This window comes from Myotis yumanensis, unplaced genomic scaffold, assembly GCF_028538775.1.
Source record: "Myotis yumanensis isolate MYYU_CA2020_CCGP unplaced genomic scaffold, mMyoYum1.0.hap1 SCAF_3, whole genome shotgun sequence".
In the NCBI taxonomy this organism is placed as follows: Eukaryota; Metazoa; Chordata; class Mammalia; order Chiroptera; family Vespertilionidae; genus Myotis; species Myotis yumanensis.
Window position 1 is genome coordinate 208867302 of NW_027223754.1, and position 27339 is coordinate 208894640.

Genomic DNA, 27339 nt, shown 5'->3' on the forward strand with positions numbered 1-27339 from the left:
GGGGGTGTTATGGGGAGGGGGTCAGGTAGACCGGCAGCCCCAAGGGGGGACACATGCCGCATTTACTGCGCACACCTCCTCCCCAACCCCCAACCTCTCAAAGAGGTCACCGCGAGCGCGCCCCCCGCCGGTTCCGCAGCAGACGCGCCTGGCGCACGGGGGCGCGCGCGGCCGCCTCCCCCCACCCCCGCCCACAGCCCCGCGCACAGCGCCCTCTCGCGGGAGCCCGGGCCGCGCCGATCGAGCCCGGCCCGCGAGCCGGGGACCGGGCGGGGGCGCCGAGCACGCGCACGGCCCGACGGCGCGCGCCGAGCGAGGGGCACCGTGCGGGTGCAGGCACGATGGAAGGGGGTGCGTACGGAGCGGGCAAAGCCGGGGGCGCCTTCGACCCCCTCACCCTGGTCCGGCAGCCCCACACCATCCTGCGCGTCGTGTCTTGGGTAAGGACGGTGGGGTGGCTCGGCCGCGCCGGGGGTGGGTGCGGGCACGGGTCAGGGCGGCGGGCACGGGCGGACCCTGACCCCATCGGACCCTGGGAAGGGCCGCGGCACCCGGGGAGAGCGGTCCTAGGGACGACCGGTGCCCGCCCCTCCCTCTTTCCTGGGCCCCGGCGGCGGGGGTCTCGACGCTCGCGGGGAGCGCCCGCCGCCGTTCCCGGGGCCCTCGCTTCCCGGTGACTCCAGTCCGTGCGCTTCGCCACCCCCGCCCCCCGCCGTCGCCGTGACCTCCAGGCCGCGGCCCTGCAGCTCGCGGCTCGGGTTGCGCGCGGCCGCCCGCGCGGACCGGCGGCCGTGGGGACGGAGCCCGGTGCCCAGGGGCCTTTTTGGGTGGCGGATCCGGGCGGGGAGCATCTGGCGGGCGCACGCCGCGCCTGCGGTGGACGTTCACGGAGGAGGGGACGGGGTTTCTGTGGCTGATCCGGCGGGTGTGGGGCGATGCCGTGGGAGCCGGATACCTGGCCACCACCCGGGAGCTGCCTCTCCTTCGCAGCGTGACCTTGGGCTGGAAACCACCCAAGACATGTTCACGGGGAACCAGCAGTTACATTCTGAGCCGGGAGAGTCACCTCCTCTCTCGGCCTCAGTTTCCCTATTTGGGGAGGAGCCTCCTTGAGGCCTCCTGGAGCTCGGGAATCCCTGACATCGCCTCCCCGCAACATACACCTGGATGCCCTTGGGGGTTGGGAGACGCTGGGGAAGGTCCCCTCCCCACAGCGAAAACAGAAAGCCCTGTTCTGGACCTTCAGCCTGGTGGTGGTGGTGGTGGGTATAGGGGGGCAGAACACCCCAGTACAGAGGGCTGAGTGGGGTCCCTGTTCAGAGCTGAGGAGGAGGAGAGGAGGCTGGGACCTCAGGGTGGGGTTCGCCTGGCTCGGGCAGCACCCCAGGGAAGGAAGGCTGGCTGTGGTCTGGGGAGGGGGCACCTGGGCTCCTCAGGGTCGGCTGGCCGTTGTCCAGACGCCCTCACTAGAGGGTCTTGCTTCTCCAGGCCTGGGGACAATTCCTGGACCCCCAGACCAGGAGGTCCTGGATTGGAGATGCTGGTCAGTGTCACTGTGGGTGACGCCAGGGGGCCACACCTAGAGCCAGCGAGGCCTCCTTTCCTGGGTTTTCAGGGCCACATTAGGGTCCGAAGGAGCCGCCTTTTTTTGGTCTAAAACCATTCAAACCTCTTGGTGTCACGGAAGTTGCTCACCGTACGAGGAGCTCTGTTCTGTTCGTCCCTGGGTCCCCAGTGCTGGAACAAGGCCTGGCACCCTTGGCACATCCATGAGGGTCTGTGGCACTGAATTCATTCATCTGTGCCAGCCTCCAGCTCCCCAGAGACCCAGCAGGCCTCTGGCAAAGGTAGAGCTTCGAGGCGCCACCTGCCTGGCCAGGTAGGGGCTGGCTGTGTGCCTTGCTTCCCCTTTGCTGGCTCCTGGGCCACTGGCCTGGGAGGGCAGAGCCGCTGGCTTTGTGCGGGGGTTGGGCAGTTCGTGTGCTTGGGCCACTTCTGCCTGTGATGGCTTCATCTAGCGAAGCTTTATTGAGTCTGCTGGCCCCGAGGGAAGGTGGCGTGACTCAGACTCAGCCCTGAGTCCCACAGAGGAGTGAGCCAGGCACCCTCAGGCCGAGGGGTGAGAGCAGGGGCGGGGTTACCCTGCCTGCCGTGGGAATCTGAGAGATTTCGTGGAGAAAGCGATGTCACTTGGGGCCTGGAAGGATGAGGAGGGTTGACAGATGTGCACACTTCGGGGAAGACATGCCAGGCAGGAGGGAGAAAAAGTAACTTTGAACGAGCACCGCTGTGTGCGGGGCGCTGGGGCGGTTCCCCCGCGGTTCCGGTTCCGGTCCTGCAGCGGCCTGGGGCACACTTGAAGAACCTGGGGCTCGGAGAAGCCACGGTGACAGCATGTCGGTGGGAGATGCGGAATCGGGACCCAAATCTTCCTGCCCCCACGGCCTCCTCACCCTTATAGTTGCACCGCCCTGTGTCCCGCCCTGTTCGTCCCCCTAGGGAGCTGGATGCTTTTACCCATTGATAGACTCTCAGATACGGACAGATGACATTCAGAGCCATGGAACGTGGTTTCTTAAGAATGTAGTCAACTCGCTTTTAACTGACCTTGAGAGTATGAACTTATTTCTAAAAATTGCATTGTATACCACACCCGGGCATATGATTTCAATTATATAATACTAGAGGCCCGGTGCACAACATATTTTTTTTGTATTATTTTCTAAAATATATTTTTATTGCCGAAACCGGTTTGGCTTGGTGGATAGAGCGTCGGCCTGGGGACTGAAGGGTCCCGGGTTCGATTCCGGTCAAGGGCATGTACCTGGGTTGCAGGCACATCCCCAGTAGGAGGGTGTGCAGGAGGCAGCTGATCGATGTTTCTCTCTCATCGATGTTTCTAACTCTCTATCTCTCTCCTTTCCTCTCTGTAAAAAATCAATAAAATATATTTTAAAAAAAGATTATATACTCAATGATGCGGTATATACAATTAAAAAAATATATATTTTTTTATTGATTTCAGAGAGGAAGGAAGAGGGAGAGAGAACTAGAAAGATCAATGATGAGAGAGAATCATGGATCGGCTGCCTCCTGCACGCCCTACACTGAGGATCGAGCCCGCAACCCAGGCATGTGACCTGACCCGAATAGAACCATGACCTCCTGGTTCATGGGTTGACGCTCAACCTCAACCACTGAGCCACACCGGCCTGCCTAAATATAGTTTGGTGTGTTTTTTCTGGTCATAAAATTGATACCTGTCAGTTATTGGAAAATATAAAAATCACTTGTGATGGTTGCACAACAGTATAAATATACTTAATATCACTGAACTGTACACTTAACAATAGCTAAGGTGGTAAGTTTTATGTTATGTGTGCTTTATCACAATAAAGAAAAATTTGGGAAAAAAGAAATCATGTGAAATCCCACCACTTAGGGAGGGCTGCTGTCTCCTTCCAGCCTTTTTCCTTTTTAAATGATCTTCTCGAGAGAGAGGAAGGGAGAGGGAGAGGGGTGTGAGAGCAAAACATGGATTGGCTGCCTCCTGCACACCCCGCACCGGGGATCCAGCCTGCCGCTTGGGCATGTGCCCTGACCAGGAAGCAAACAGGGAACTTTTCAGTGTACCAGACAACGCCCAGCCAACGGAGCCACACCGGCCAGGGCTTCTCCGGTCTTTTTCAGACGTCAGTGGTGTGCTGAGACATTTTAGTATGTCGGGGAGCATACCTTCACCCTCATGCTCCCTAGGACACGGGGCGGGGAGCTTCACCTTCACTAATGAAGCCTGCCCTCCAGGGCTCGGGTGACCAATTCTTCCTGGTTCGCCGGAACTTTCCCAGCTTTCGCATTGAAGGTGCCAGGTCCTGGGAGCCCCCCAGCCTCGGACAAACCCAGCCTGTGGGTCACTCCATCCAGGACTCCTGTGCTGCCTGACTCCTCCTGCAGCTCCCGAGCCGCCCAGCCATGTGAGCCGTGGGCGGGTCATTTTGTAATATCTGTAAAAAAAATCTTTTTCTGAAAGAGGGTCCCCGAACCATGTAAGCTTCAGGGCCTCACCAGACCTGGACCCACCTTGGAACCTGAGCCTCTGAGCCCCCAGGCCCTGGCTGGGGCACAAGCAGGCCCTAGGACCCCCTTGTCTCTTGACTGAGGCTTTTTCAGCTCCCCTCTGCCTCTGTGCTACCCCCCCCCGCCCCCCTCCCCCGCCACACACACCTGTCAGGGTAATTACAGCAAGAATCGAGGGAGTGCGCATGTTGGTAAAGGTGGGGAGAGAGCCGGGGAGCCCTCTGACAGCTCCTGCCCTGGGTGAGGAGGGGGTGGCTGTTGGGACAGTGTCTAGGGCAAGCCCAGAGCCGCTGGCTCTGAACCAGGTTGTGGGGAGATGGGGCTGTGCTGGGGGGGGGGCGGGGGCGGGCAGGAGATCTGTTGCCACTCCCTGCTGTACCCACCCCTTGTGCCGCGATCACCCCCTCTGCTCCGAGACTGTAGCCTGTAGGGACTCCTTTCTTTTTGCTGGAGCCGAGGGGGACAAAGGGAGCTCCAGCAGGAACTGACCGATTTGATGTAACGGACCACCTTCTATTTAGAATTCATAGCCTGTCTGTTAGGGGGTTCAAATGACCTGTGGGGGAGAATATTGGTGCTGGTAGATGAGAGCGTGTTTTAAGTTAATTCTCTGTTTTGGCAAAATAAATCAATAAAACGTTTGAGAGTTTGCCATTTTCAGGGTTGATCTCTTAAGGGCATTGGCTGTAACACCGGGATTCTGTAAGTGGGGTGTGTGTGCACCCCACCCCCCCCAAGAAGACAGAAGTTAGGCACAGTGTGGAGGGAACTTGTCTACCGTTCCAGGCTCAGACTGTCAGAGGCGCAGTTTGAAGCCGGTCTCCGGGTCTTCCTTCAATACCCACTCCCCGTGGCTTCCCTGTCTGGGTCGCAGGGGCACCAAGGGGTAGCTCGGGGGGAGGCTTTACACGCTCTTTTTTTCATCATCCCCTTAATCATCACAAGTGAACACTGAGTATAAAAGCTGACCTCACTTTGCAAACGCAGCAGCTTCAAGACAAGACCCCTTGTCCCAGCTCCCAACTAGATTACACGATCTTGTCATCATGCTTCAGATGGTTGTACGGAAGGGGTCCCAGTGGGCACAGAGCCTTCGGCCTTCATTCGTCTATTCCACATGTGCCAAGTCCCTGTCAGTGTCGGCCTGTGTCCCGTCAGAGATGCTCTCAGTCCAGTGAGAACAGGATTGAGTTGACAAGCACAATCTAGGAGGCTTGGGACGCTACAAGGAGATCCAGTGGGGTCTAGCTACCTCTGCAGGTGGAGGCACGGAGGGCTTCCAGGGGGAGGTGACTCCTGAGCTGATTCTGATAAAGAAATGAGGAGGGGGAACAGAATGTGCACAAGGTCTGAGTGGGTTTTAGAAATGACGGTGAGTTCTTGGGGACCCCGGTATATCAATTCGAGTGATGAGTCAAAAGGCCAGTAGGGGTAGACAGCCCAGCAAGGCCTCGGGCGACAAGCACACAAGCTGGACTGTAGCTGAGGGCCCTGGGGAGCCATGACAGGCGTTTTAGCAGAGACGAGGTGTGTTTCGGAAGCTCCCCGTGACTGCCAGCGTGTCGTGGAGAGGGCTCTGGGGCAGGTGTCTGGCAGGAAATGGGTGGTCTTATCTAGCCTGTCCTCTCCCAGCACGTCCCTGTCACTTACTTAGAGACTGAGGTCCATAAAGATAGGCCCAGTGACCTCTGGCATTTATCGCTAACAGTATTGGGACCTTTCTCGCCTCTTCACCTGCCTGTGGCTCAGCCTTGGCTGGTCCTTCTAGCAGGTAGGTGTAGGGTGGGGCCAGCCGCAAGGTGGTCTCCTGGCGAGGTTGGCTGATAGGATTCTGCCAGGTGTGTTGGCATTTCCTGTGTCCAGGGGCAGCGCGGGAGCCCGGGGAGCCTGGGAGAGTTTAGCATCAAGAGCAGGACCCCCAGAACGGGACCTTGGAAGATCCCCGGCCTCTGGGAGCCTCCGTGACATCTGTGACGTGGGATTGCGGTGCCTGGGTTTGTGGGCAGATACGAAGGTTTGTAGAAATGAACTTTTAAAGGGCCTGCCGTACAGTCCACTCCTCGTGGCCACGTACCGTCCCGGTCCAGGTGGGTTTTGTGGCCCCCACTTTGGGTGAAAAGCTGAGGTGCGGAGAGGTTAACAGAGTTGACAGGGTCACAGCCCACAGTGACTTCGAGGACGTGGCCCCTGCTTCCTGCTTCCGGGTGTCCCCACCCCGGGTCTGCTTGGGCAAAGCTGTTAGGCTGTCAGGCTGGCCTGAGCCTGCAGAGAAAGAACAAAGGCTGGGGGAGGAAAGGCAGAGAGGAGTTAAACACAGGAGGAGGAGGGAGGAAAGGGAGAGGGCAGAAGGCAGCACTGGCGAGGGAGCCACACTTCATACCCAGGAGGGGCCAGCTGTCTGTCCAGGGGGAGGAGGGGCAGGGCAGGGTGCTTTCTGCACCCACTCCCACCGGACTGGCCGCTGACCTGAGCACGATGCCATGCTCTCTGGGCCTCAGTTTCCCCACCTGCCAGGTCGGAAAAGGATGGTCCGGATTGGGCTGATGGTTCCCAGCCTTTCCATGCTCAGAGAGACCCCCTCTTGCTCCTCATGGCTTGTAGTTGGGAACTTTAGAACTGCTTGGTCTTTAAAGAAGTGACGTAAGGACCACTGCTCCCTCGCCCCCCAGTGTTTTGTGGGGCCTGGTGGGGCAGCCGTGCCTCTGTGTTTCCGGGGGAGCCCCTCGCCCCCACCCCGGGGCATGGACTTTTGCTCAGCTCCTCTCTGCAGGGAGGAGGGGGTGGGGAAGAGGACTTTGGGAAGGGGCAGCTGATGGGGACAGCTCCAGGCTGTCCGACCCAGACTGCTTAGGAGCTCATTGCCCAGGAGCCCGACAACCCGAACTCCTCCAGTGACTCACGGGGGACAGGACAGGGCCTGTGTCCCCACCCTCAGAACGTCCCTAATTGTAAATTGCACTGTGACCGCGCCTCCCCCCAGGACCTGCTTCCCCTCAGTGGGGGCCGCTCTTCCCCTCTCCCCCTCCTCTGCTGGGCCTGGAGGTGGGACGGTGCTTCTGGCTCCGGAGGCAGCTTCCAGACCTTTCTCCCCAGATTTGAGTCTCACACCAGCCCAGGTCACTGTCCCTCTCCCTCCGCGATGCCTACGCTTGGTGCCGCGCCCTCCAGTACCACCGCTGCCTTCACGCCTGGTCACTGTAGTGTCTGCTGCCATGATCCTTCTTACGTCTTGGCCTCTCACTTCCTTGGCTGCCCTCCTCCCTCAATCGTGTCCTCACCTGCCTCAGCCACTCGCCAGGTTTCCCTGGGCCTGCCCATCTCCTGCAGCTGCACACACGCAGGCCGCTGCCTCCCCAGCTCTCTCCCTCGCCCACCCTGATCCCAGCCGTCCTGGGGCCTGGGGCCTCGGACCACTGACCCTCCTGCTGTGCACGCCCTCACCCAGGTGGTCCTCCCTGGACCAGACCCGCCCTCTCACCTACTCAAGGACTCTAACATTCCCATCTTCCGCTCTCCCCGACCCCAGTCTTGTCCTCCCACGTTGGCTCTCCCGCTTCACCTTACACATGTGCTGTCCCATCCCCTCGCCATTCCTGGGGCCTTCAGATTTGCCCCCGGTCACCATCCCCAGGGTTTCTCCTCCGGTTTTCTCGCACAAGCACTCGCCAGGCGTTCTCCCCCAGCTCTCCGTCACCCGTGACCTTCACGTTGCCAAATCCCTTGGCTGACTGTTATTAATGGATCTCTCACCGCGTCTGGCAGGCAGCGAGGGTTATATGTCCTCCCATCGGGCCCAACCGCCACAGACACCCTGCCGTCTTCTATTTAACGCTCACATTGAGCACATGCTGGATGCCTGCTCTCCGGTGAGGGAGATGTGCTGCAGAGAAACCAGGTAAAATAGGGAGGTGAGCATAAGACCTAGTGCAGGGGTCCTCAAACTTTTTAAACAGGGGCCCAGTTCACTGTCCCTCAGACCGTTGGGGGGCCGGACTATAGTTTTAAAAAAAACTATGAACAAATTCCTATGCACACTGCACATATCTTATTTTGAAGTAAAAAAACAAAACGGGAACAAATACAATATTTGTATTTGCATGTGGCCCGCGGGCCGTAGTTTAAGGACCCCTGACCTAGAGTGAGGGAGCACTCGCTTGGGTCCGGGATGGGCGTTGACGGTAGGGTCAAGATGAGAGGGGTGGGGTCGGGGGGGCAGGGAGTGGGGGAAGGAGTTCCAGGCAGATGGAAAGGCCGAGAGGCACGGGGAGCAGTGAGAGGCTGCCAGGAACCGTGTCTGTTACGTCAGTGTCTGTTGCGTCACTGTCACATCCCCAGCGCTAGACCACGCCTGGCATCGTGTAAGGACTCTACATGTGGGTGAACTAGGTTGTGACGTGCACTGCTCTGCCTTCCTCCTTCAACCCACCATCCCTCTTCCAGTCTCCCACCTTAAAGGCCCAACTCGAATATCACCTCCCCCCTGAAGCCTTCCAGGATTCCTCCCAGCGCACTTTGCCCTCCCCCTTCCCTTTGGCTCTGTGACTGGTTGGAAGAACTCTGAAAGCCGAGGGCTTTCGCCTTGTGTCTTTCTTTTCTTCTAGAACTCGAGGCAGGGCGCTGGCCGGCGTGGCTCAGGTGGTTGAGGGGCCTGTGCACCAAAAGGTCGCCAGTTTGATTCCTGGCGACCCAGGAACATGCCCAGTTTCTGGTTCGATCCCCAGTCAGGGTGCATGCAGGAGGCAATCATCACTGTTTCTCTCTCTCTCATCAATGTTTCTCTCTCTCTTTCTCTCTAAAATCAGTAAAAACATAATTAAAAAAAAAAAATAGAATGCCAGGCAGGGCCTGGGAGCGGACTCCCTCTCTGAAGACCTGGAGCTTTCACAGGGGAAGCAGGCGGGCAGGATGCAGGGGCGGCAGCAGAGGCAGGCTCTGTGGTGAGGAAGAACAGACCCCTGCTTCCCAGCTGGGGACTCACGGAGCCTCAGTTTCCCTCCCTGAGGCGGGGGCTCAGCTGTGCTCAGTTGGTGTCACACCCCTTTCCAGGGCTGGCATCGCTCGCCTCGCCCACCTGTTCCCCCGCAGGGAGGGCAGGGACAGCAAGGCCGGGGCTGTAGATGAGGGGTGGGCACCGGTAATTCTGCCACCAAGTACGAGTCCTGACCCCTCTCTGGGCCTCAGTTTCTCCCTCTCTAATGGGCGACTGGCCCCTTGTTACACAGCCACAGGAGGGTGCGGACGCGGACAAGGCGGAGGGAAGGGAGAGCCTTCAGGTCACCCAGGCTGAGTATCAGCATTTGGGGACGGGGCGGGGGGGGGGGGGCTGCTCGGCAGGCCCCTGCCCAGAGGAGCCCGTTCCCCGCCCCCACCGCCCACCACCGAGAACCAGTGGGGCCGGGACAGCTTGTGGGAAGATTACAGCTTAATCCCCAGCCGGTCACATCCAAGGCTGCAGAACGCGGTGCCTGGCGGGGAGGAGAGGAGACCCCGGCGCCCCACCCGCCCTGCTCAGCCCCGAGGCTCTCCAGGAAGCCGAGTGGTTGCCCAGTGCCCGTCACGCGCCCCTGCCGTGGCTTCAGCCGTTTTCCTCACATGACCCTGGGGGAGGCAGGGCCCCATTCTCGGGAAGGGGGGCCCTTGGCAGCCTGACTCGTTCCTCAAAAGCACGGCGGCTCCTTTCTTCACCAGCCTTTCCCCGGGGCCCGGAGGCAGGATGGAGGGCTTGGGCGGGGACACTGGTGGGAGGCAGGTTCAGCTGGACTCGGCAGCCCGCTTGTTAGCGAGGGAGTGAGCTCCCCGTGGTCACAGGTATGCAAGTGGGGGGGCACAAGCCAGGGGTGCTGAGGAGAGAGTACTCCTTTCTCCCGCCTTCTGAGCTGCCTCTGCCTCTGTTCATCTGTCAGGCTTACTGATTGCTTCCCTCAGAGCCTTTCCTAACTCCCCTCTGGCTCCGGGGATGAGATGTACACCCAATCAGTGAACCAATAAATAGCAAAATATAAAGTAAAATCACATAATGGTATTATCAAGAAAATAAATGGAGTGATTGGAGAATATTGTAGATCTGGGAGTCTGGTCTGGAGGGCTTCTCGGAGGAGGTGTCGCACATTGAGATTTGGGTGTTGAGAAGGGACCAGTGGGAGCCAGCAGGAAGATCTGGGGAACTCTAGGTCTCCCAGGCCTAGGGCACAGCCAAGCGCAAAGGTCCTGAGGCCGGAACGAGCTGGGGAGGCAGCCAGAGAGCTGTAGGAGAGGAGCCTGAGCCCTGACGGGGGTGGGTTTCACTGGGAGTGTGGGGCGGATGGTGGGATGGAGAGGGGGTGGGTGACATGACCTGATGTGGGTTTAAAGAGATCTTTCCAGCTGCTATAAAGGGACAGTGCAGGGGGCGGGAGTGGACGCACAGAAACTGGGAAGCTGCTGTCATCGCCTGGCAAGAAGTGATGCTGGCCTGGGCCAGCAGGGAGGCGTGGAACGACTCGAGGGCTATTCTGGGGAGGAGGGAGCAACAGCCTGGCTGCCAGACGATAGGATTTGAGGATCGACCCAGTTTGGGGTCTTGGCAGCTGGGTGGGAGCCAGTGAGGGGGGCGTGAGGTCACTGAGGGGCTGGGAGAGACGAGGTGAGACCAGTAGCCCCAATAGGGGGGTCTCGGAGCTCGCCTAGGGGAGGGACCGTACCCTCGGCCGGGAGAGGGCTGGTGGGAGTCGGGATTGACGAACTGGAGCTTCTTGGAGGAGACAAGGGCGCCTGTTGTCCCTCACCATGTCACCACCCCACGTGCGGGAGGGGCAGGCCACCTCACTCTGCATCTTCACAGAGAGAGGAGGCCATGCTGGGTTAGGTAAGCGACATTGCCACCCGGAAGACGACAGAGTGGGGAGGAGTGAGCAGAGCAGCCAGCTGGTGCCTGCAGCACAGGGCAGGGGCAGAGACGCCTCCCCGCCGCTCGGCCTGGGGACAGATGTCCCGTGCAGGGCGAGATGGGTGGTGCCATGTGGCGCTGGCAGGCCCACAGGGCTGCGGGCCCAGATCTCATCCCTCTACAGCTTATCTGGGGGAAACTGAGCATCTGCCCAAAGACGTTGAAAGCCAGGGCTCTGGGAAGTGCTGGGTGAATGGCAGTGGCCTCTGCCACTCCCCCCGCCTCCCACACCGCCTGGGCCCAGCTCGCCCTGGAGCCGGGTCAGCCCAGTGCCCGGCAGTAGCCGCACAGCCTGCCAGCTCTGGGTGCAGATGTGGAGTGAGGCGGGCCCAGCCCCTCCCGCACTGTGGGGTGGTGACACTGTGCCAGACGGCAGTGGCCCCTCCTGGATCTCATGCTGATCCTAGAGTCTGGAATCTGGAATTCACTCCTTGAGTGGCTTGGTCCCCATTCGGGAATGGGGCTGGGGCAGGCTTCCTTGCTGTGGGCCCCCAGAGTCCAGGCCTCTCTGAGCCTCAGCTTCCCTCTCTGTGAAATGGACCAAGTAAGTCTGTTTTGTGGGGGTGTTTTTAGGTTTTACCTTTAGAGGTTTGGGTGAGAATTAAATGAGATGCTTGCTGACCAATGTCCCAGTGACGCAAGGCCCTTGCGGGGGCTGTGGGCCGTCTCAGGGGCTCATGGGGGAGACAGCGGTAACTGAGCCTCAAGCAGGAGAGTGTGCGGGGTCAGGGCTGGGGAGAGTGACTGGGGAGGAGGGTGCCAGAAGGTGGCTAGTAGTCCCCACCTCCCAATAGAGTTTTGAAGGGAGAGAAGGGGTTCACTCCTATTTGAAAGATGAAAAAGCTGGGGAAGGGCATTCATCTGGGGAGGTGGGAACAGCAGGGACAAAATTATCAAACAGCGCCAGCCCCAGCCCCTGGGATGGCTGCGTGGGGGCTGGCAGGTCTCTGCTTCTGTTGGTACCTGAGTCCAATAGTCCAAGATCCTGAAATGCTGAGCTTCTGCAGTTCCTTCCCGTTTGTTCTTCTGAGTTGGGCACAGCTCTGCTCCAGGTGCCATCTGGAGTCCATTTTTAAAAAGTCCCGGGATTGGATTATAAAGATGGCAAAGAACACAGCCTTGGCTTGGCTGGCTTACCAGGAAGTGTTTGTTTGTTTTGTGTGTGTGTGTGTGTGTGTGTGTGTGAGCATTTCTCTGTAGCGCCAGGGAAGGTGTTTCCTATGGCTGCCAGCAACCAGCAGCCTCCCTGCACCCTCTCCTGCTCCTGCGCTCCTGTCTGCGTCCCCGCAGCAGACCCGCTGGTTAGGATGAGTTCCCCTCGCCGCTGCTGCTGCTGCCACTGCCACCGCACAATTTCATTCTGGCTTAATTTCCGGTTCTCCATGGCCGCTGTGTGCCCCTGGCTGGCCCTGCAGATCTGGCCCTAGCAAGCCACCCCGGAGGCCACAGGGCGCCGGCTTGGATTTAGAGACTCGGGTTTGAGGTTGGGTTCCCCCTAACCAGCCGTGTGAGTGACCCGGGCAGGTTCCGGAAGCAGCTGTAACATGAGAGTAAGGACGTGGACCACAGGGGGTTAATGAAGTCCCTGAGTGGCCCTGAGGGAGTCCCTCTTTATCTGGCCAAGGTGGGCCCCAAGGGGCCGAGGGACAGAAACCGAGGTGCTGCCTGCTCCTGGGTGCTCCTCCCACTCCAAGTAGGGAGATGGCAGCTAAATGGAGACGTTAAACGGGGCTTAGGATCCTGGAGGGAGGCTGGGAGACCACAGGGGGGGCTGGTCGTGTGCCCTTGGCAGCGTTCATTCCCTTCCCCGAGCCTCCGTTTCTCCATCTGTGGACTCTCAGGCCTGGTTCAGGTGAGGCTCCCCGTCCGGCCCAGCCCTGCAACCTGCAGGGGACCGAATGCGCACGCCTCTGTTCCTGATTGTCAACCCCTCCCAGCCTGCCCTTCCTTCCTCCTCTCCCCCAACAGCAGACCTGTGAGCAGGTTCTGGTGGCTTTACTCTCAGAATACATTCAGCACCGCCCACTTCTCAGCATCACACTGCCCACACCAGCCCCGCCCTCATCCCTCATCCCTCACCCCTCACCTGGGCCCTACTGCCTTTTTTCTCCATCGCAGCCAGGGTGATTGTTTTTAAACCTAAGTCCGAGCAAGTCACTGGCCTGCTCTTAAGCCTGTAGTGCCTCCTGAATTCCCTCTGCCCTCAAGGCGCTGGAGCCAGCCCCTGCTTACCTGTCACCTCACCTCACTGACTGTGCTCCAGCTACACTGGCCTCCATGCGCCTCCTCAACACACCAAGCTTATTTGTGCCCCAGGGCCTTTGCACTTGTCGTTAACTTCTTGAAATATTGCTCTTCTACTCAAAGGTCACTTCATCAGAGCCCCGCCCCCCAGTCACCTAGTGCGTCTCCTGTTGCCCCGCTTTATGCTTTTTCAGGACACTTGTCAGGACTTATCTACATGTTTGTCAGCTTAGCATTTGTCTCCCTTGGTGAGAACAGGGACCTGGCCACCTTCTCAGCCTCTCCCACAGGCCCTGGCACGTACCAGGTGCTCAGGAAACACTGTTGAAGGAATGAACAGCCGGTGGCAACCCCAACTCTCTGGCCTCCAGGATGAGGCCTCCCAGGCCGCGATGCAGGGGGCCTTCTAGGTCCAGAGCAGTCAGGCCCGACAGCACATGCCCAGCAGAGGGGCCACCTGGCAGCTCACTCCACCTCCAGGATCATAGAAAAGTTAGTTATAGCCCTGGCTGGTTTGGCTCAGTGGATAGAGCCTCGGCCTCTGGACTGAAGGGTCCTGGGTTTGAGCCCAGTAGGGGGCATGCAGGAGGCAGCCAATCAATGATACTCTCATCATTGATGTTTCTCTCTCTTTCCCTTACTCTCTGAAATCAATAAAAATATATTTTAAAAAAAGGAAAGAAAAGTCAGTTACAGCTCAGGACCTGTGGGTGGGAACCAGCTTCCAGAGAGTGAACAGGGCCACGGCCGTGAGAAGGTGGGAGAGCAGGTGTTTGGTGGGAAGTGTAGGGAGTGAGGCCTGGACCATCCGCCTAGAAGCTTGGATTGTATCCAGAGGGCAGTGGGGAGCCACTTAAGTGACCTTTGTGCTCCAGGGGGTAGGGATCCACCATCCACAGAGTGAGACCTTGTCACCCCTGTGACTTCTCACTGCATTTAAATTCAGCGTCCCCACTGTGGCCCACCAGGCCTGTCCCTCCTCCCTTTTGTACCTCTCTAGTCCCAGCTCCCTGCCACACTCCGGCCACGCTCCTTCTCCCATGTCCAGCCTTTGCCCTTTCTGTTCCCCTGACCTTGGCAGGGCTGGCTTCTCAGCTCAGCTAGGAAATCACCTCTTCTGGCTCTGCTCCATCCCCTGAGCACCTCCCTCCTCCGCCTGGGGCCAGGCAGCGGGGAGCTGAGTGTGGCCTCCTCCTTCCCTCCTCCCCCGCCCTGGGCCCTGCCCTCCCTCGGAGGGTGTTTTGATCCTGCTCCTTACCCTCTTGGGACACATGGTCTCCACACTTTCCTCCTGGTTTCTCCCAGGACTCCCTGCTTCTCTCCCCCAGAGGGGCCCATCCTAATGTCCCTCCGCTGCTGTCCCCACAGGGACTTGCACCCTCTTGCTTCCCCTCCCACCTCCTCTGGTCTGCTCCTGGGAGGGGATCCACCCTGTCCCCACCTCTGGCAGCAGCCGCAGGGAGTGTGCCTGTCAGGAAGTGCTTTGAAGTCAGCATTCCTCCTGTGCCCCAGCACAGACTCGGCCTCCAGTCACACTGCCCGATCCAGTCACACTGCCTGATCCAGTCACACTGCCAGATCCAGTCACACTCACTGCCCCATCCAGTCACACTGCCTGATCCAGTCACACTCACTGCCCGATCCAGTCACACTCACTGCGGATCCAGTCACACTGCCTGATCCAGTCACACTCACTGCAGATCTAGTCACACTGCCTGATCCAGTCACACTCACTGCGGATCCAGTCACACTGCCAGATCCAGTCACACTCACTGCCTGGTCCAGTCACTGTCTGATCCAATCACACTCACTGCAGATCCAGTCACACTGCCTGATCCAGTCACACTGCCTGATCCAGTCACACTCACTGCGGATCCAGTCACACTGCCTGATCCAGTCACACTCACTGCGGATCCAGTCACACTGATGCTTTCTTGCTGACCCTCAGGTCTCAGGAAAGACCACTCGTCCTCTGGACCTGCCTCCTGCAGCTGAGAGTCACCTTGGTCAGGTGGACTGAGAGTCAGGAGACCTGGGTTCGGGTTCAGCCTGCACTGCTAGCAGCAGGGTCACCTCTTCCTGAACCTCAGTGTTTTAGTCTGTAAGTCAGGGCAGTACAGTCGCCCTCTCTGGTTCACGATTGTGGAGACGCAGACCCTGTGACAGGCGGAGCTGTGAGCCAGGACTGCCCGGTCTGAAGGACTGACTGGGTGTGTGTCCCTTCCCAGTCAGGACTGGCCGACGTGTGCCCGTGGCGGACCAGGACACAGCCCCATAATCCTTTTTTTTTTTTTTTTAGTTGCATAAAAACTCACATAACATACAATAAACAATTTAAAGTATACAGTTCATTTAGTGCATTTACAGTAACCACCATCTCTCTCTAGTTTCAAAGCTTTTTCATCATCCCATAAAATGCTCTGTACCCACTAAATAATCATTCTCTCCCGCCCCCCACCCCCCCATACCCTGGGAACCTCTAGTCTGCTTTCCGTCTCTATTACAGATATAGTATGTGAAAGAAATCATATAATATTGACTTGTGTGTCTGGCTTTTTTCGTTTTCCACTTGTTTTAAGGTTATCTGTCTGTGGCATATATCAGAACTGTGGTCCTCCCTGTGGCTGAATAATACTCCATTGTGTGGATAGGCTATCACTTGCTTCTCCATTCATCCACTGGACATTCGGGTCAGAATCCTTCTGAGCACAGAGAGTCATGAACCAGTGGTGTCCTGCACTCCTTCAGGAAACATTTTCAAATCAATCCTCCATTCAACATGGACGTATTTGTTTTATATACATTACTACTATGCCCATGTATCCAGCACGTTATAAAACCCATGTAAAGTGTAGACATCTTAAAAAGATAAATAAAATAATACTGCTTCTCATATTTTTCCCCACACCTGCCTTGGAGTCACTAGCCATCCTAGGTGTCAACTGAGTATGAAAATATGTCTGTCTTATATTGAAACTAGAGGCTTGGTGCATGAAATTTGTGCACTCAGGGGAGGGGGGGGTGTCCTCTCAGCCTGGCCTGTGCCCTCTCGCAGTCGGGCATCCTTAGTGTTGCATGGAGGTGGGAGAGGCTCCCACCACTGCTTGCTGCGCTTGCCAGCATGAGTCTGGATTCTGGCTGAGCAGCACTCCCCCTGTGGAAGTGCGATGACCACCAGGGGGCAGCTCCTGCATTGAGTGTCTGCCCCCTGATGGTCAGTGCACATCTTGTCATTCTGCTGTTTGGTCAATTTGCATATTAGCCTTTTATTTTATAGGATTATAGTTTGTTTGTAGAACAATTAGAAAGCAAAGAGCAGTGGGAAATGGATGATAAAAACTCCCTCTGGCCGAGGCTCAGCCTTCTTGCATGTGTGACCGTGGGTCGGGGCCTGCTCATCCTCACAGTCTCAGGGCAGGCAAGAGGCAGGAAGGAAAAGCATGAACTTTAGAGTCAGGTCCCTGAGTGTGAAGCCAGCTCTGCCACTGACCAAACATCACTGTGTGATCCTGGGCACATTCACGAGTACCTGCACCTTAACTGCCTCATCTGCAAAATGCCGATGGCACTGGTTTTGTATTAGTTAGCTATTGCTGCGTAACAAACTACCCCAAACTGTAGTGACTTAAAACAACAAACATTTGTTATCTTACAGTTCCTGTGGGTGGGTATTTGCTTAGCGAGGTGCCGCTGCCTCAGGTCTGTCACAGGCTACAGCGAGGGACTGTGGGCTCATCTGACGGTCAGTGTGGATCCATGTGCAAGTTCACTCACATGGTGCTGGCAGGACTCACTTCTTTGTGGGCTGTTGGGTTGAGAGGCTCCGTGCCCTTCTGGCTGTTGACCCTCAGTTCCTAACCAGGTAGGCCTTCCCATGAGGCAGCTCAAAACATGGCAGCTGCTCCCATCAGAGTGAGCAGGCAAGAGGGGCCACGAGCCAGAGCCTGAAACTTTCTCACAGAAGTGATATCCCACCACTTTTTGCCATATTCTGTAGCAGTCACTCGGCCTCGCCCACAGTCCAGGGTGTGAATACCAAGAAGTGGGGTCCTGGGGCCATCTTAGCCAGGTGCCAGCCAGACTGAAAGAGACCTGTTGGGGGGTTAAGTGAGGGACCCCATGTAGCTCACTCATGGTGGTGCAGGTTCCCCTGTAATTGGCAGGATCATTATTTTTCCATCCATCACTCCTTCCACGTGTCAGGGCCTAGACGACAGGGAAGGGTGGGACCAAGGACAGACAGGTGGGACCTGAGGCCTCCATGGAGAGAAGGGGTGCACAAGATGGGGGTGGAGGCTGAGCAGGTCCCCTGCCCAGGAGCACATGAGACCACTGGTTCTGGGAGTCCGGGTCCAGTCCTAGAGGAACCTTGGTGTCAGGGTGCAAGAGGCCTTCTCAGGACCTGGCTGGCGGGGTGTGGGGGTGTGGGGGGGGCACATATCTGCAGTGAGAGGGTCCTCAGATCTGGGGCTGAGGATGGAAGCCATTGATCCTGCCCTGTGCTGTGTGACCCCAAGTAAGTTGCCCTCCCTCTCTGGGCCTCTCTCTGAAATGCCTGCTATTTGGGGTGAAGAAAGGCAGCATCAGGCTGAGAGGTGTTGGTGGGCAACCCCTTCCCCCCCAACACCGGCTGGTACTGGCTGGGGCCCGCCTGGGTCTCATGCCTCCCCTGCCCCTCCCCGCCCTCTTCAGGTATTCTCCATCGTGGTATTCGGCTCCATCGTGAACGAGGGCTACCTCAACACCCCCTTGGAGGGTGAGGAGTTCTGCATCTACAACCGCAACCCCAACGCCTGCAGCTACGGTGTGACCGTGGGCGTGCTCACCTTCATCACCTGCCTGCTCTACCTGGCCCTGGACGTCTACTTCCCGCAGATCAGCAGCGTGAAGGACCGCAAGAAAGCCGTCCTGTCGGACATCGGTGTCTCGGGTGAGCCCCCGCCCCAGAGTCTGCAGAGGGCTGTCCTGGCCCGGGTCCCCTTGATGCCCATGCACACCTAACAGGCGGGTGAAGGTACAGGCTTGGGGGTCACAGGGCTGTCACAGGGAAGCGTGGGACCAGTGCTGGCCTGCAACCCCAGTGACCACAGCTCCACAGCGAGGAGGGACTGCAGCATCCAGGGGCGCCCTCTCTACTCAGTGCCACCGCCCTCATGGGCCCCTGAGAACTAAACAGCGCTGTGCCTGAAGGCCCTGGCACACAGTAGGTGCCCTGGGAGGGTCAGACCCTGGAGCTGGCAGCCTAGGTGGCCTGCTACACTTGCCCTTCAGAAACGGCCTTGGCAGAGGTACCCTGACCTCCGTCCCACGAGTTTGGAGAATCTGATTGGTGGAGGCTTAGGTTGAGAGTCAGTAAGAAAGACATCAGCCTCACTAGCCTAAGGCCATGGTCTGAGGTCTGGCAGGGACCTCCCTCCATTTCCAGGCCTGGGACTCAGGATGAGCCTGGCGGAAGGTCTGGGGGCCCTTAGACCTGAAGGAATAGAATAAAATTCATAGTTCTCAAACTGTGTCCCACAGAGCCTCAGGGTGCCCCAGCAGTGCCTGTGGGCGGGTCTGGGCTCCAGAGGCCCATCGCTATAGAGGTCGAGGCTCAGGCCCACTGGGGTTACACCACACCCTTGCCCTAGCCCCCCTCCCCTTCCCCCTGCTCAAATCTCTGTGAGGCTGCAGTCAGGGGTGATGGGGTGTCGGGGTGCTCCTCCCAGGAAGCTGCAGGCTTCGGGGTGGATGGGGGACAGTCAGGGACAGCTGGGAAGTCTGCTTGGCTGAGGTTAGAGGAAGGCCGGCCCAGGCTGATTGATGTTCTCTCTCTCTGTCCCTCCCTCCTGGCCTCCGTCCCTCTCTCCCTCCCTCTCCCTGCCCTGGCTCTCCCTGGGCCTTTGCTGGATCCTTTCCGTGACCTCTTGGTTGCATCTGACTGACCTCTCTGTTCTCGCCCCACCTTCCCTGTGCTCCCCTCTCTGCCCCCCTCGGGGGTGGGGGGAGGGCTTGGGAGATGTGCTCTTGAACCTCTCCCTGTTCCTTCGTTCCCCATTTCCTCCCAACTTACCCCCTCTCCCCCACGCGTGGACTGTTCGGCCTGACCCTGGTGGACCCCCCAGCCTTCTGGGCCTTCCTCTGGTTCGTGGGCTTCTGCTACCTGGCCAACCAGTGGCAGGTCTCCAAGCCCAAGGACAACCCACTTAACGAAGGGACGGACGCAGCCCGGGCCGCCATCGCCTTCTCCTTCTTCTCCATCTTCACGTGGGTGAGTAACCACCTGCCCAGCCAGGCTCCGGGCTGCGGCCTGCCAGCACAGCAGGGGCTCCATCCTGCTCTGCCCTCCGCCCGGCGGGGCTGCCCCGAGGAAGGAGACTGCCACCATTGCAGAGAGGACAGTCACGGGGTGATGGCAGACACTGGCTTGGTGCAGAGCGCCCACCACGGTAGCTGGGTGGGTATTCTCTCTCCTCGGTAACAGGCGACAACGCTGAGGCTTCACGGCAAGATGAGGCTCCGAGGCTTTAGGCTGGGAAGGAGCCCAGGCCTAGGACGCAGGAGACCTGGGTCACACCCTGGCGCTGCCTCTAATTTTCCGGGCCTCTGTCTCCCCATCTGTAAATCGGGAGGTTAGATTGGGGGAGGGCATCACAAACTCAGGTGCCCCCCTGGGGGGCCAGGCGGCATGTCCATGCCTGACCTGCAGGGCACCCTCTCCTCGGCCTGTCCTGAGGCAGGAATGAGGCCCTATGGAGGCCGGGTCTTCCGTGTTCCGGAGAAGCCAGAAGTCTGAGTTTCTGTGTGAATCTGCTGTTTGTGTGTTGGCAGTGTATTCGAGTTACTAGTGAGAAAACTTGTGGGTCAGGGAGAGCGTGTCTCTGAGGCAGCACTTGCGGGCTCTGAGCCCAGTGGTCTTGAGCGCCACCAGCGAGCCAGCAAGACCGCCCTGGAGTGAGGCTCCAGGGCACCTCAGCGTATCCCTCCCCTCCTCTCCTGCAGATGCCTGGGTCGCATCGCTCTCACCCCACGGGTCCCCTCTCCCCAGGCCTTCGAGCAGCCCTTGGCCGAGCCTTCTGCAGGGAGGAGCCCCCATGCCGCACCCTCCTGGGCCTGCCCTGGGGCGACTTCTGTCTCTTGTGGAGGCCCCTGGATGTCCATTTCTCATGGGACCCCTCGCCCTGATGCCATATTGGGAGCTAGAGTTTGCAAGAGGAGACCTGTGGTTCAGGCCCCAGCAGGCCAGCTATGGTCACTCCAGACCTGTGTCCTCAAGGCTGGGAGGGAAACCCAGAGACCCTGGGTATTCAGACCAGAGAAGGTCCCCTGGAAGCGGGCCGTCCGGCCCTCAGGGAAGAGTTAGGGAGCAGCAAGCCCTGAGATGACAGGGCGCTCCCAGAGGAGTGGGTAATTGGACACTGAACTTCCAGAGGAGGGCGATAGGTACCCGCCGGCCCACTGAAGCCGGCCTCCCTGCGGGCCTCACCCCTGCTCTCTCCTGGCAGAGCCTGAGCGCAGCCCTGGCCGTGCGGAGATTCAAGGACCTTACCTTCCAGGAGGAATACAACACGCTGTTTCCCAGCTCGGTGCAGCCGTAGGCCTGCCCGGCGTCCCGAGGCAGGGAGCCCTGTGTCCCGCCCCCTGGCGCGGGTGTGGGGCACCCTACTGCCTGCAGCGGCCAGGATGCCCGGGCATCTAGGGCAGTGGAGGGCTGGCTCGAGAGGCCAGTTAAGACCCGCCACTTTTCCGTTACCTCTTTTGTTTACCCTTCATCTGTTCATTCATTCAGTAAACATTTATTGAGCAGCTGTTTTGTGCCTAGTGATGAATCAGATGGGGTCCCTGGCCCCGGAGCCCATATGCAGGGGAGGGGAGACCGCCAAACCGAAATCTCCCTCAATGGACTGCCATGGGCTGTTAGAGGGTGGGAGGTGGCTCCCTATGTGGGCTGCCAGGGTGCTGAGCCGTGGACAGTGTGAGCGCCTGTGCCACGGCTGTGGCATGAAGGCTGATCTTCCAGTCCCAGTGGAGGCTGGCGGCCAAGGGAGGCCTGGCTGAGGACATCAGAGGACTCCAGTCCTGATTCTGCTCTCATGTGCTGTGTGACCCTGGGCAAACCCCTGCACCTCTCTGAGCCTCAGTCTAATTCCCTGGACTGAGGAGTGATTATGGACCAATCTCTCAGGGCCATTATATGGATGAAGCAAAGGCTGGCACAGAGATGCTCAATAAATGTAGGCTCTTTTGTTCTTTCATTTGTTCCCTCATTCATTTACTCACTCAGTCATTTACTCATTCATTTATTCACTCATTCTGTCCAAGGAGTCAGGGACACGTCCACAGTCTTGACTTCGGGGTGATTCTCATGTGGTGAATCCTTGTTCTGCTGAAGAACTTTGGCCTCCAGTTCTGCACAGGTTCCCTCCTTGGGGCCCTCAGGTGCCTGGGCAGGCACCCCCCTGTCCCTCCACTCTCTGAGTTGAGAAGGTGATGGAGCACAAGCAGGCCCCAGAGCAGAGCACACAGCGTGAGCCTCCTGACACTGGAGGCATCCAAGGGCAGGCTGCTGAAGGCACAGTGGAGGCTCAACAGTGCGCCTGACCTGCAGAAGCAGGGCACGTGGACACCAGGTTCCTGGGCTCTGAGCAGAACTCCCAGCCTCCCCTCCGCAACCCAGTCCAGCAGGGGCCCACGTGGCTCCTTTGCTCCTGCCTGTGGCCCCTTGAGCTGGATGCTAAGGGATCCTCGGCCCAGGGAGGGCAGGGGAGTGTCCACAGTTGGCACGAGGTGCCTGTGGTCAGAGGCCGCCCTGGAAGGATCCGCAGAGGTCGTTGCTCCAGCCCTCTGTCTCCCTGCAGGAAACCAGCCTGGACGGGGAGCCAGGGGCCCCGGGAGAACCAGGTCTGCAGATGTGTCTCTGAGGGACTCATTCATCCCTTCCCCATGTGCTCCTGCGAGCTTGCCCATGACTCAGGGTGCTGAAGGCCAGGCGCCACCGCAGGGGGCTGTCCCCCTCCCTGCTTCTCCGGGCTCCTGCGTGTGAGCTGCCAGCAGCCAGGACCTCATACAACATAGAAATACAGCAGGGCCCCCAGCTTTCCTCAGCCAGCTCCTTCAGGCCGGCCTTTCCCCTTTAAACAGCCACTTCCCAGGAAGGGCTGCCCCTCCGAGCTTCCTCCACTGACACAGATCGGAAGTTAATGCCTAGTCACTGGGCTTCTGGAACTTTCTGGAATTAAACACCAAGCACCTGCGTCAGACCTGATCGCCCTTTGGGGTTCCTGGTTGTTTGGTGCTTTGTCGGGGGGCTGACCAAGGGAAGGAGGTGTGGCCTGGGAAGGCCTGTGCTCAAGCATGTGTTCTGGCACTAACTCTGCCTTGAGGCCTCCCTTCTCTAGGCCTCAGTCTTCCCAGCTCAAAAATGGGGGTGTGGGGTTCCCATCACAGGCAGGTTACCTGGCTGGAGAGACTCTGGGGAGCGCTCAATGTAACCCTGTAAACTACTTTTATAGGGACATTTCACTTCCTCCCTGGCTTGGTGTGGTCAATGTCATGGTCCTTAATAACAATATAGTTGCTTTTACTGGAAAAGAATTTCCCACCTATGCACGGATGCGGGAGACAAGTTTTTCCCAACTGAAAACAAAGGGCTTCAGTGGTCATATCAGGGTGGTGATGTGGCTGTAGCTTCCCCCTTGGGGACCCAGCGAACATTAAATGGCCAAGGCTCCGACAAGCCCTGTGCTCCTGAAACTGACTGTTTAACTCCGTTTCCCAAACTCATCAGACCGAGTGGTTTCCATTAGAATTAAGCTCAGCAGCAAACAACAGTGGTTTAAACGGAGCCCAGGTCTGGGAGACAGTCCGAGGCTGGCATAGTGGCTCCAGAAGCCTTTAGTGACCCAGGCCTCTTTCATCCCGACAACTTGGCTCCTGGACCTCATGTCCATTTTAGCAACTAGAGCTCCAGCCATCACATCTGCATTCCAGGCATCAGGTCAAGGGTGAGCAAAGAACTTGGGGTGATCTATTGGCCAGAACTTATTTGCCGCAAGAGAGGCGGACGCCTTTAGGAGACGGCAACAGTTCTCTGTCCCACCTAGAAACTTCCTTTTCCCCATCCCGCATAACAGCCCTGAGAAGGAAGTGTGGGCCTTTGGGCCATTTTAACACTCCACAGTGGAGGCTAGAATTGTTGGTGGCCCAGAGCGACCTCTGGGTTTGGGGGACACGGGGCAGGTGACTTCTCAAGTTCTGGAGGATGTGGTTGTGGGCCTCTCCAGGGCTGCTGCAAGGACAGCTTTCTGCCCATCGGCCACCTTGGTTTGTCTTTGGTGCTTTAGGATATTTAACCCTCTGTTGCCTGTGTCTGGTGAACTAACCGCCACTAACCCGGTGCTCTCGTCTGTCTCTCCCCTAACCATCCCCTCCCCCGTGTCCTCGTCCCCCCGGCCCTCGTCCCCAGGCAGGCCAGGCTGTGCTGGCCTTCCAGCGGTACCAGATCGGCGCCGACTCGGCCCTCTTCTCCCAGGACTACATGGACCCCAGCCAGGACTCCAGCATGCCTTACGCCCCCTACGTGGAGCCCAGCGCCGGGCCCGACCCCACCGGCATGGGTGGCACCTACCAGCAGCCAGCCAACGCCTTCGACACCGAGCCCCAGGGCTACCAGTCGCAGGGCTACTGAGCCGCAGTGACCGCTTCCTCCTCGCCCAGTCCCGGCCTGCCCCAGCCCCAACTGCCCCCTGCCCCCCCACACACACCCGGCCCCCTCCCTCCCAGGCTGCCCTGCCGAGCTCCTCATCAGCCTCCCAGTTGTTCCTCTGAGGCCCAGGGCGGCTTGGGGTGGGAAGGGCAGTAAGGAGTTGCAGGGGGTATGTCTACATGTGTGTGTCCAGCAGGAGCCTAGAGTGTTTGCATTCATCCATTCTGTCATCGAGCATCCATTGAGCACCTACTGTGTGCTGAGCCCATGCTTGGCATGGGTGTGAGAGACATGGTGTCTGGGAAGGGGGAGGAGATGTGGAGGAGGCCTTTTGGTGCCAGCGGTGGGAATGGTGAGAAAGACGGGTGATGCTGGGAAGGTCTCGCTGCAGGGTAACTGAACACCCGCAAGACCGTAGGGCTGTCACCTGCTAGGTGTGACACAGCAGCCCTGCTAGGAGCATCAGGCTGTCTGCGTTTTATGGTTGTAGGAACTGAGGCCTGGGGAAGTCAAGGTCACTCGTCCAGGGTCACTCAGGCAGCCAGTGATGGAGGTGGGGCCAAGCCTAGGCTGCCTGATGGGAGGGCACCTGCTGTCCCTGGTCCCGGTCTTCCCCACCCCTCAGCCTGGGGCTCCAGTGCTTGGTGCCCCCATTACTCTGGGAGGCCTCGGGACCTCAGCCCTGAGACACCCCGATTCTGCTGCAAGCTGGGGGCCTATTCTGCCCTCGCTCTTCCCCAGCTGGACAGTCCTGCCTCCAGGCCTCTCGCCACGTCCCCACCGGCCCCTCCCAGGGTGGGCGTCCTCCGCATACCACTCTGCTGTGTGTGCCCTGCTGGGAGCTCAGCACCATTTTTGTGGCTTCCCGAAGGACTGACCACCGTCCCTGCCCCAAGGAGAGGCCAAGACCCCGCCCACGGCAGGTGGAAAGGAGACCCAGAAGGGGAGCAGCTGGCCAAGGTCACGGAGCGTGAGTGGCAGAGCTGGGCATGCTGCCTGGGTCTCTTGGCCCCAGCTGCCCAGCAGGTGGCCCGATTCCCTGCCCTGTGACTCCCAGGAAACAACTGATCTGGGACATTGTCTCCCCTTGCCCTCCTCTGGGGTCAGCCAGCCTGGGGGCTCCAGGAGCCAAGGAAAGGAAGGCCCCTCCCCTGGCCGTCAGGAGGGGCCGGTCTCCCTGTGGGAGGCTGAGTAGAGAGGACAAGGACTCGACCTGCATGGCCAGCCTAAGAGCTGCTGCCATGGTCTGAACTGCGCCAAGATGAACGGTGAGAGCCCTGGTGCAGGCTAGGCTCGGGGAGGCCACAGGCTGCAGAGGAGAGAGTAGCAGGTGTCCCCAATGTACAGGGAAGATTGGGGGGCTGTTGCACAAGGTGGGCTCTTTATGGAGCCTCGAGTGACAGGGAGGCCTTGAACGGTGAAGAGAGGTGTTGGCTGTTCTTACCACGAGCACCTGATGCCCACAGAAGAATCCTAAGAGGCAGGTAATAGCAGCTATGGGGCACCTGCTGGGATTAGGAGCTGACAGCTGGTTAGAGATGAGCACTAGGCCCACCATGGACCTGGGTGCACGCTGGGCTGAGGCCCCAGGAGGGTCCTGAGGATGGAGGAGTCAGCACGGCGGAGAGGGAAGAAGGAACTTCCTCGCCAGAGAAGTAGCATTGTTGTCCCCACTTAACAGAAGGGGAAACTGAGGCTCAGGGAGTGTGAGTTAGCAGTGGGGCATGGATTCGAACTCGGGTCTGCTCAGGTCTTCCCCAGGGGCAGCCCTGAGGGGAGAGGACCCCAGACGGCAGGGCAGCAGCTGCTTGTTGCTGACCAGCTCCCGAATCTGAGTGGCCCGGCTGTGCCAGACCAGAGGTTTCGGAGCAGTAAGGGGGTGGGTGGGGTGGGTGTGTTTCTGGCGGAAGTTCTGAGCCCATGCAGGAGGCAGCGAGAAGTCCTTCCCGTCCCCACTCCCCACCAGAAGCCTCCCCTGCTGACGGGCACTAGGAGACCCCGGGTCTGCCCAGCTGTTCTCCCTGAGCCCCGCTGTGGTGGTGCTGGGCTGGAGGGCAGGGTACGTTTCCGCTTCATCCAGTCCCTGGGTGTTTATTGCAGACTCCCTGCCACCCTGGACTGGGAGAGTTCACAAGACCCCTGGCAGGAGTGGGGGTCACTGACTCATCTCACTCAGCATTCTGGGGTACAGCCCCAGACACTCACCATCAGGCAGGGGCCAGCCCACGGTGGAGCTGAGAAACAGGGCGAGAGATGTCGGAGGGCAGGGCGTGGAGGGGACCCACGGCTCCTGACTCCCCTCCTGGGAAGTTGGGGAAGCCTGTTCTCTGTGTTGGCTGAGGACCCCTGGGGGCCCAAGCTGGGAGGCCGGCAGTATCCCCTTCCCTCCCTGTTGCCCCCCCACTTCCTTGGAGAAATGCCCCTGACCCTGCAGAGTTTGGGTTTCCTTCTCCCATCAAGCACAAGGCAGCCCTGGCAGGCTGGCTCCACACAAGCTTAGACTTGCAAGGACCCTCGAGACAGGAGTCAGCGGGAAGACAGTGATTTGTCCAAAGTCAAGCACAGAGCTAGCGGTTCAGGGTCCAGGCCTCCTGCCTCTGAGCGGACACTCACCCTTCCCATTGACGGCTGCCTGCCTGGGGGTGTAACACGGAGAGACCAATTCCCAGGGGACTGGCATTCCCTCCCCCCTCCAACCTTCCCTGGTGATTCTTTATCTTCAAAGACTTTTCCAGGGTCCCGGCCTCCCCCATGTAACCAAGAACCCCCACTTGTTACCCCCTCGGGGCCCCCAACCTTGAACCAAGACCCCTTGTGACTCTAAGGAGCACGAAGGGGGAGCTCCCCTCTCTAGAGTTTGTGGGGGGATGGGCTGGTCCGCCGTCTCCCAGCGCTGCGCCTCGATGTGACCCTCCCCGTCCCCTGGTGCCCAAGCCCTGTCTGGGTGCCCGCCCCTCCTGCAGCGTTACTGCCTGTGTATAGTATAAATATATATATTTTCTATATATAAGATGTATAATATAAGGCTCCGCAAATATATGTGTGTGTGCGTGTGTGTGCAGTGAATGGTGGTCCCCATCCTGGGCCCCACTCGGGACTCCCCCACCACCTGGTTCAGTCTCAGGAGTGAATCCAGTGGCCCCCCGGCACCCTCCTTTCTGACACCCGTCCATTTGTGGTGAACCAAGTGAAGGTGGTGACTTCTGGTGACAGTAATAAAGTGAAGACTCAAAACCCACCAGCGGGTTGCAGCGTGTGGCCTTGTGTTCTTGTTCTTTGTTCTTCGAGAACCTGGCTTGGGATTGCCCATCCGCCCTCTCCCCTGACCTGGGACATGTTTTGTTCATCTTTGTTTAGTAAAAAGTAAAATCATTACAGTTGAAGCCAGTGCCTCCCACTTTGCATATGT

At 58.8% G+C, this 27339-nt stretch overlaps 1 protein-coding gene across 3 annotated transcripts; it reads left to right on the forward strand.

Moving 5' to 3' along the window:
- Positions 1 to 243: 243 nt before the first annotated feature.
- On the forward strand, positions 244 to 27168 carry SYNGR1 (synaptogyrin 1). 3 transcript variants are annotated; one of them, XM_070411155.1, is made up of 4 exons: positions 244 to 440; positions 17939 to 18176; positions 19351 to 19496; positions 23757 to 27168. In XM_070411155.1, exons 1-4 carry the CDS (start codon positions 342 to 344, stop codon positions 23910 to 23912), a joined length of 639 nt encoding a protein of 212 aa, XP_070267256.1. In that variant the 5' UTR covers positions 244 to 341; the 3' UTR covers positions 23913 to 27168. The 3 variants fall into 3 exon arrangements, with proteins under 3 accessions (XP_070267256.1, XP_070267255.1, XP_070267257.1); XM_070411154.1 differs by having other exon boundaries at positions 247 to 440; positions 23691 to 27168; XM_070411156.1 differs by lacking the exon at positions 23757 to 27168 and adding an exon at positions 20731 to 21480 and having other exon boundaries at positions 248 to 440.
- The last annotated feature ends 171 nt before the right edge of the window (positions 27169 to 27339 follow it).

Excerpts from the sequence above, each read along its gene's own strand:
- SYNGR1 (XM_070411154.1), top strand. The coding sequence starts at position 342 with ATGGAAGGGGGTGCGTACGGAGCGGGCAAAGCCGGGGGCGCCTTCGAC. Across the intron at positions 441-17,938 it reads TCCTGCGCGTCGTGTCTTGG|GTATTCTCCATCGTGGTATT; the intron begins GTAAGGACGGTG and ends CGCCCTCTTCAG. Across the intron at positions 19,497-23,690 it reads TCTTCTCCATCTTCACGTGG|GCAGGCCAGGCTGTGCTGGC; the intron begins GTGAGTAACCAC and ends CCTCGTCCCCAG.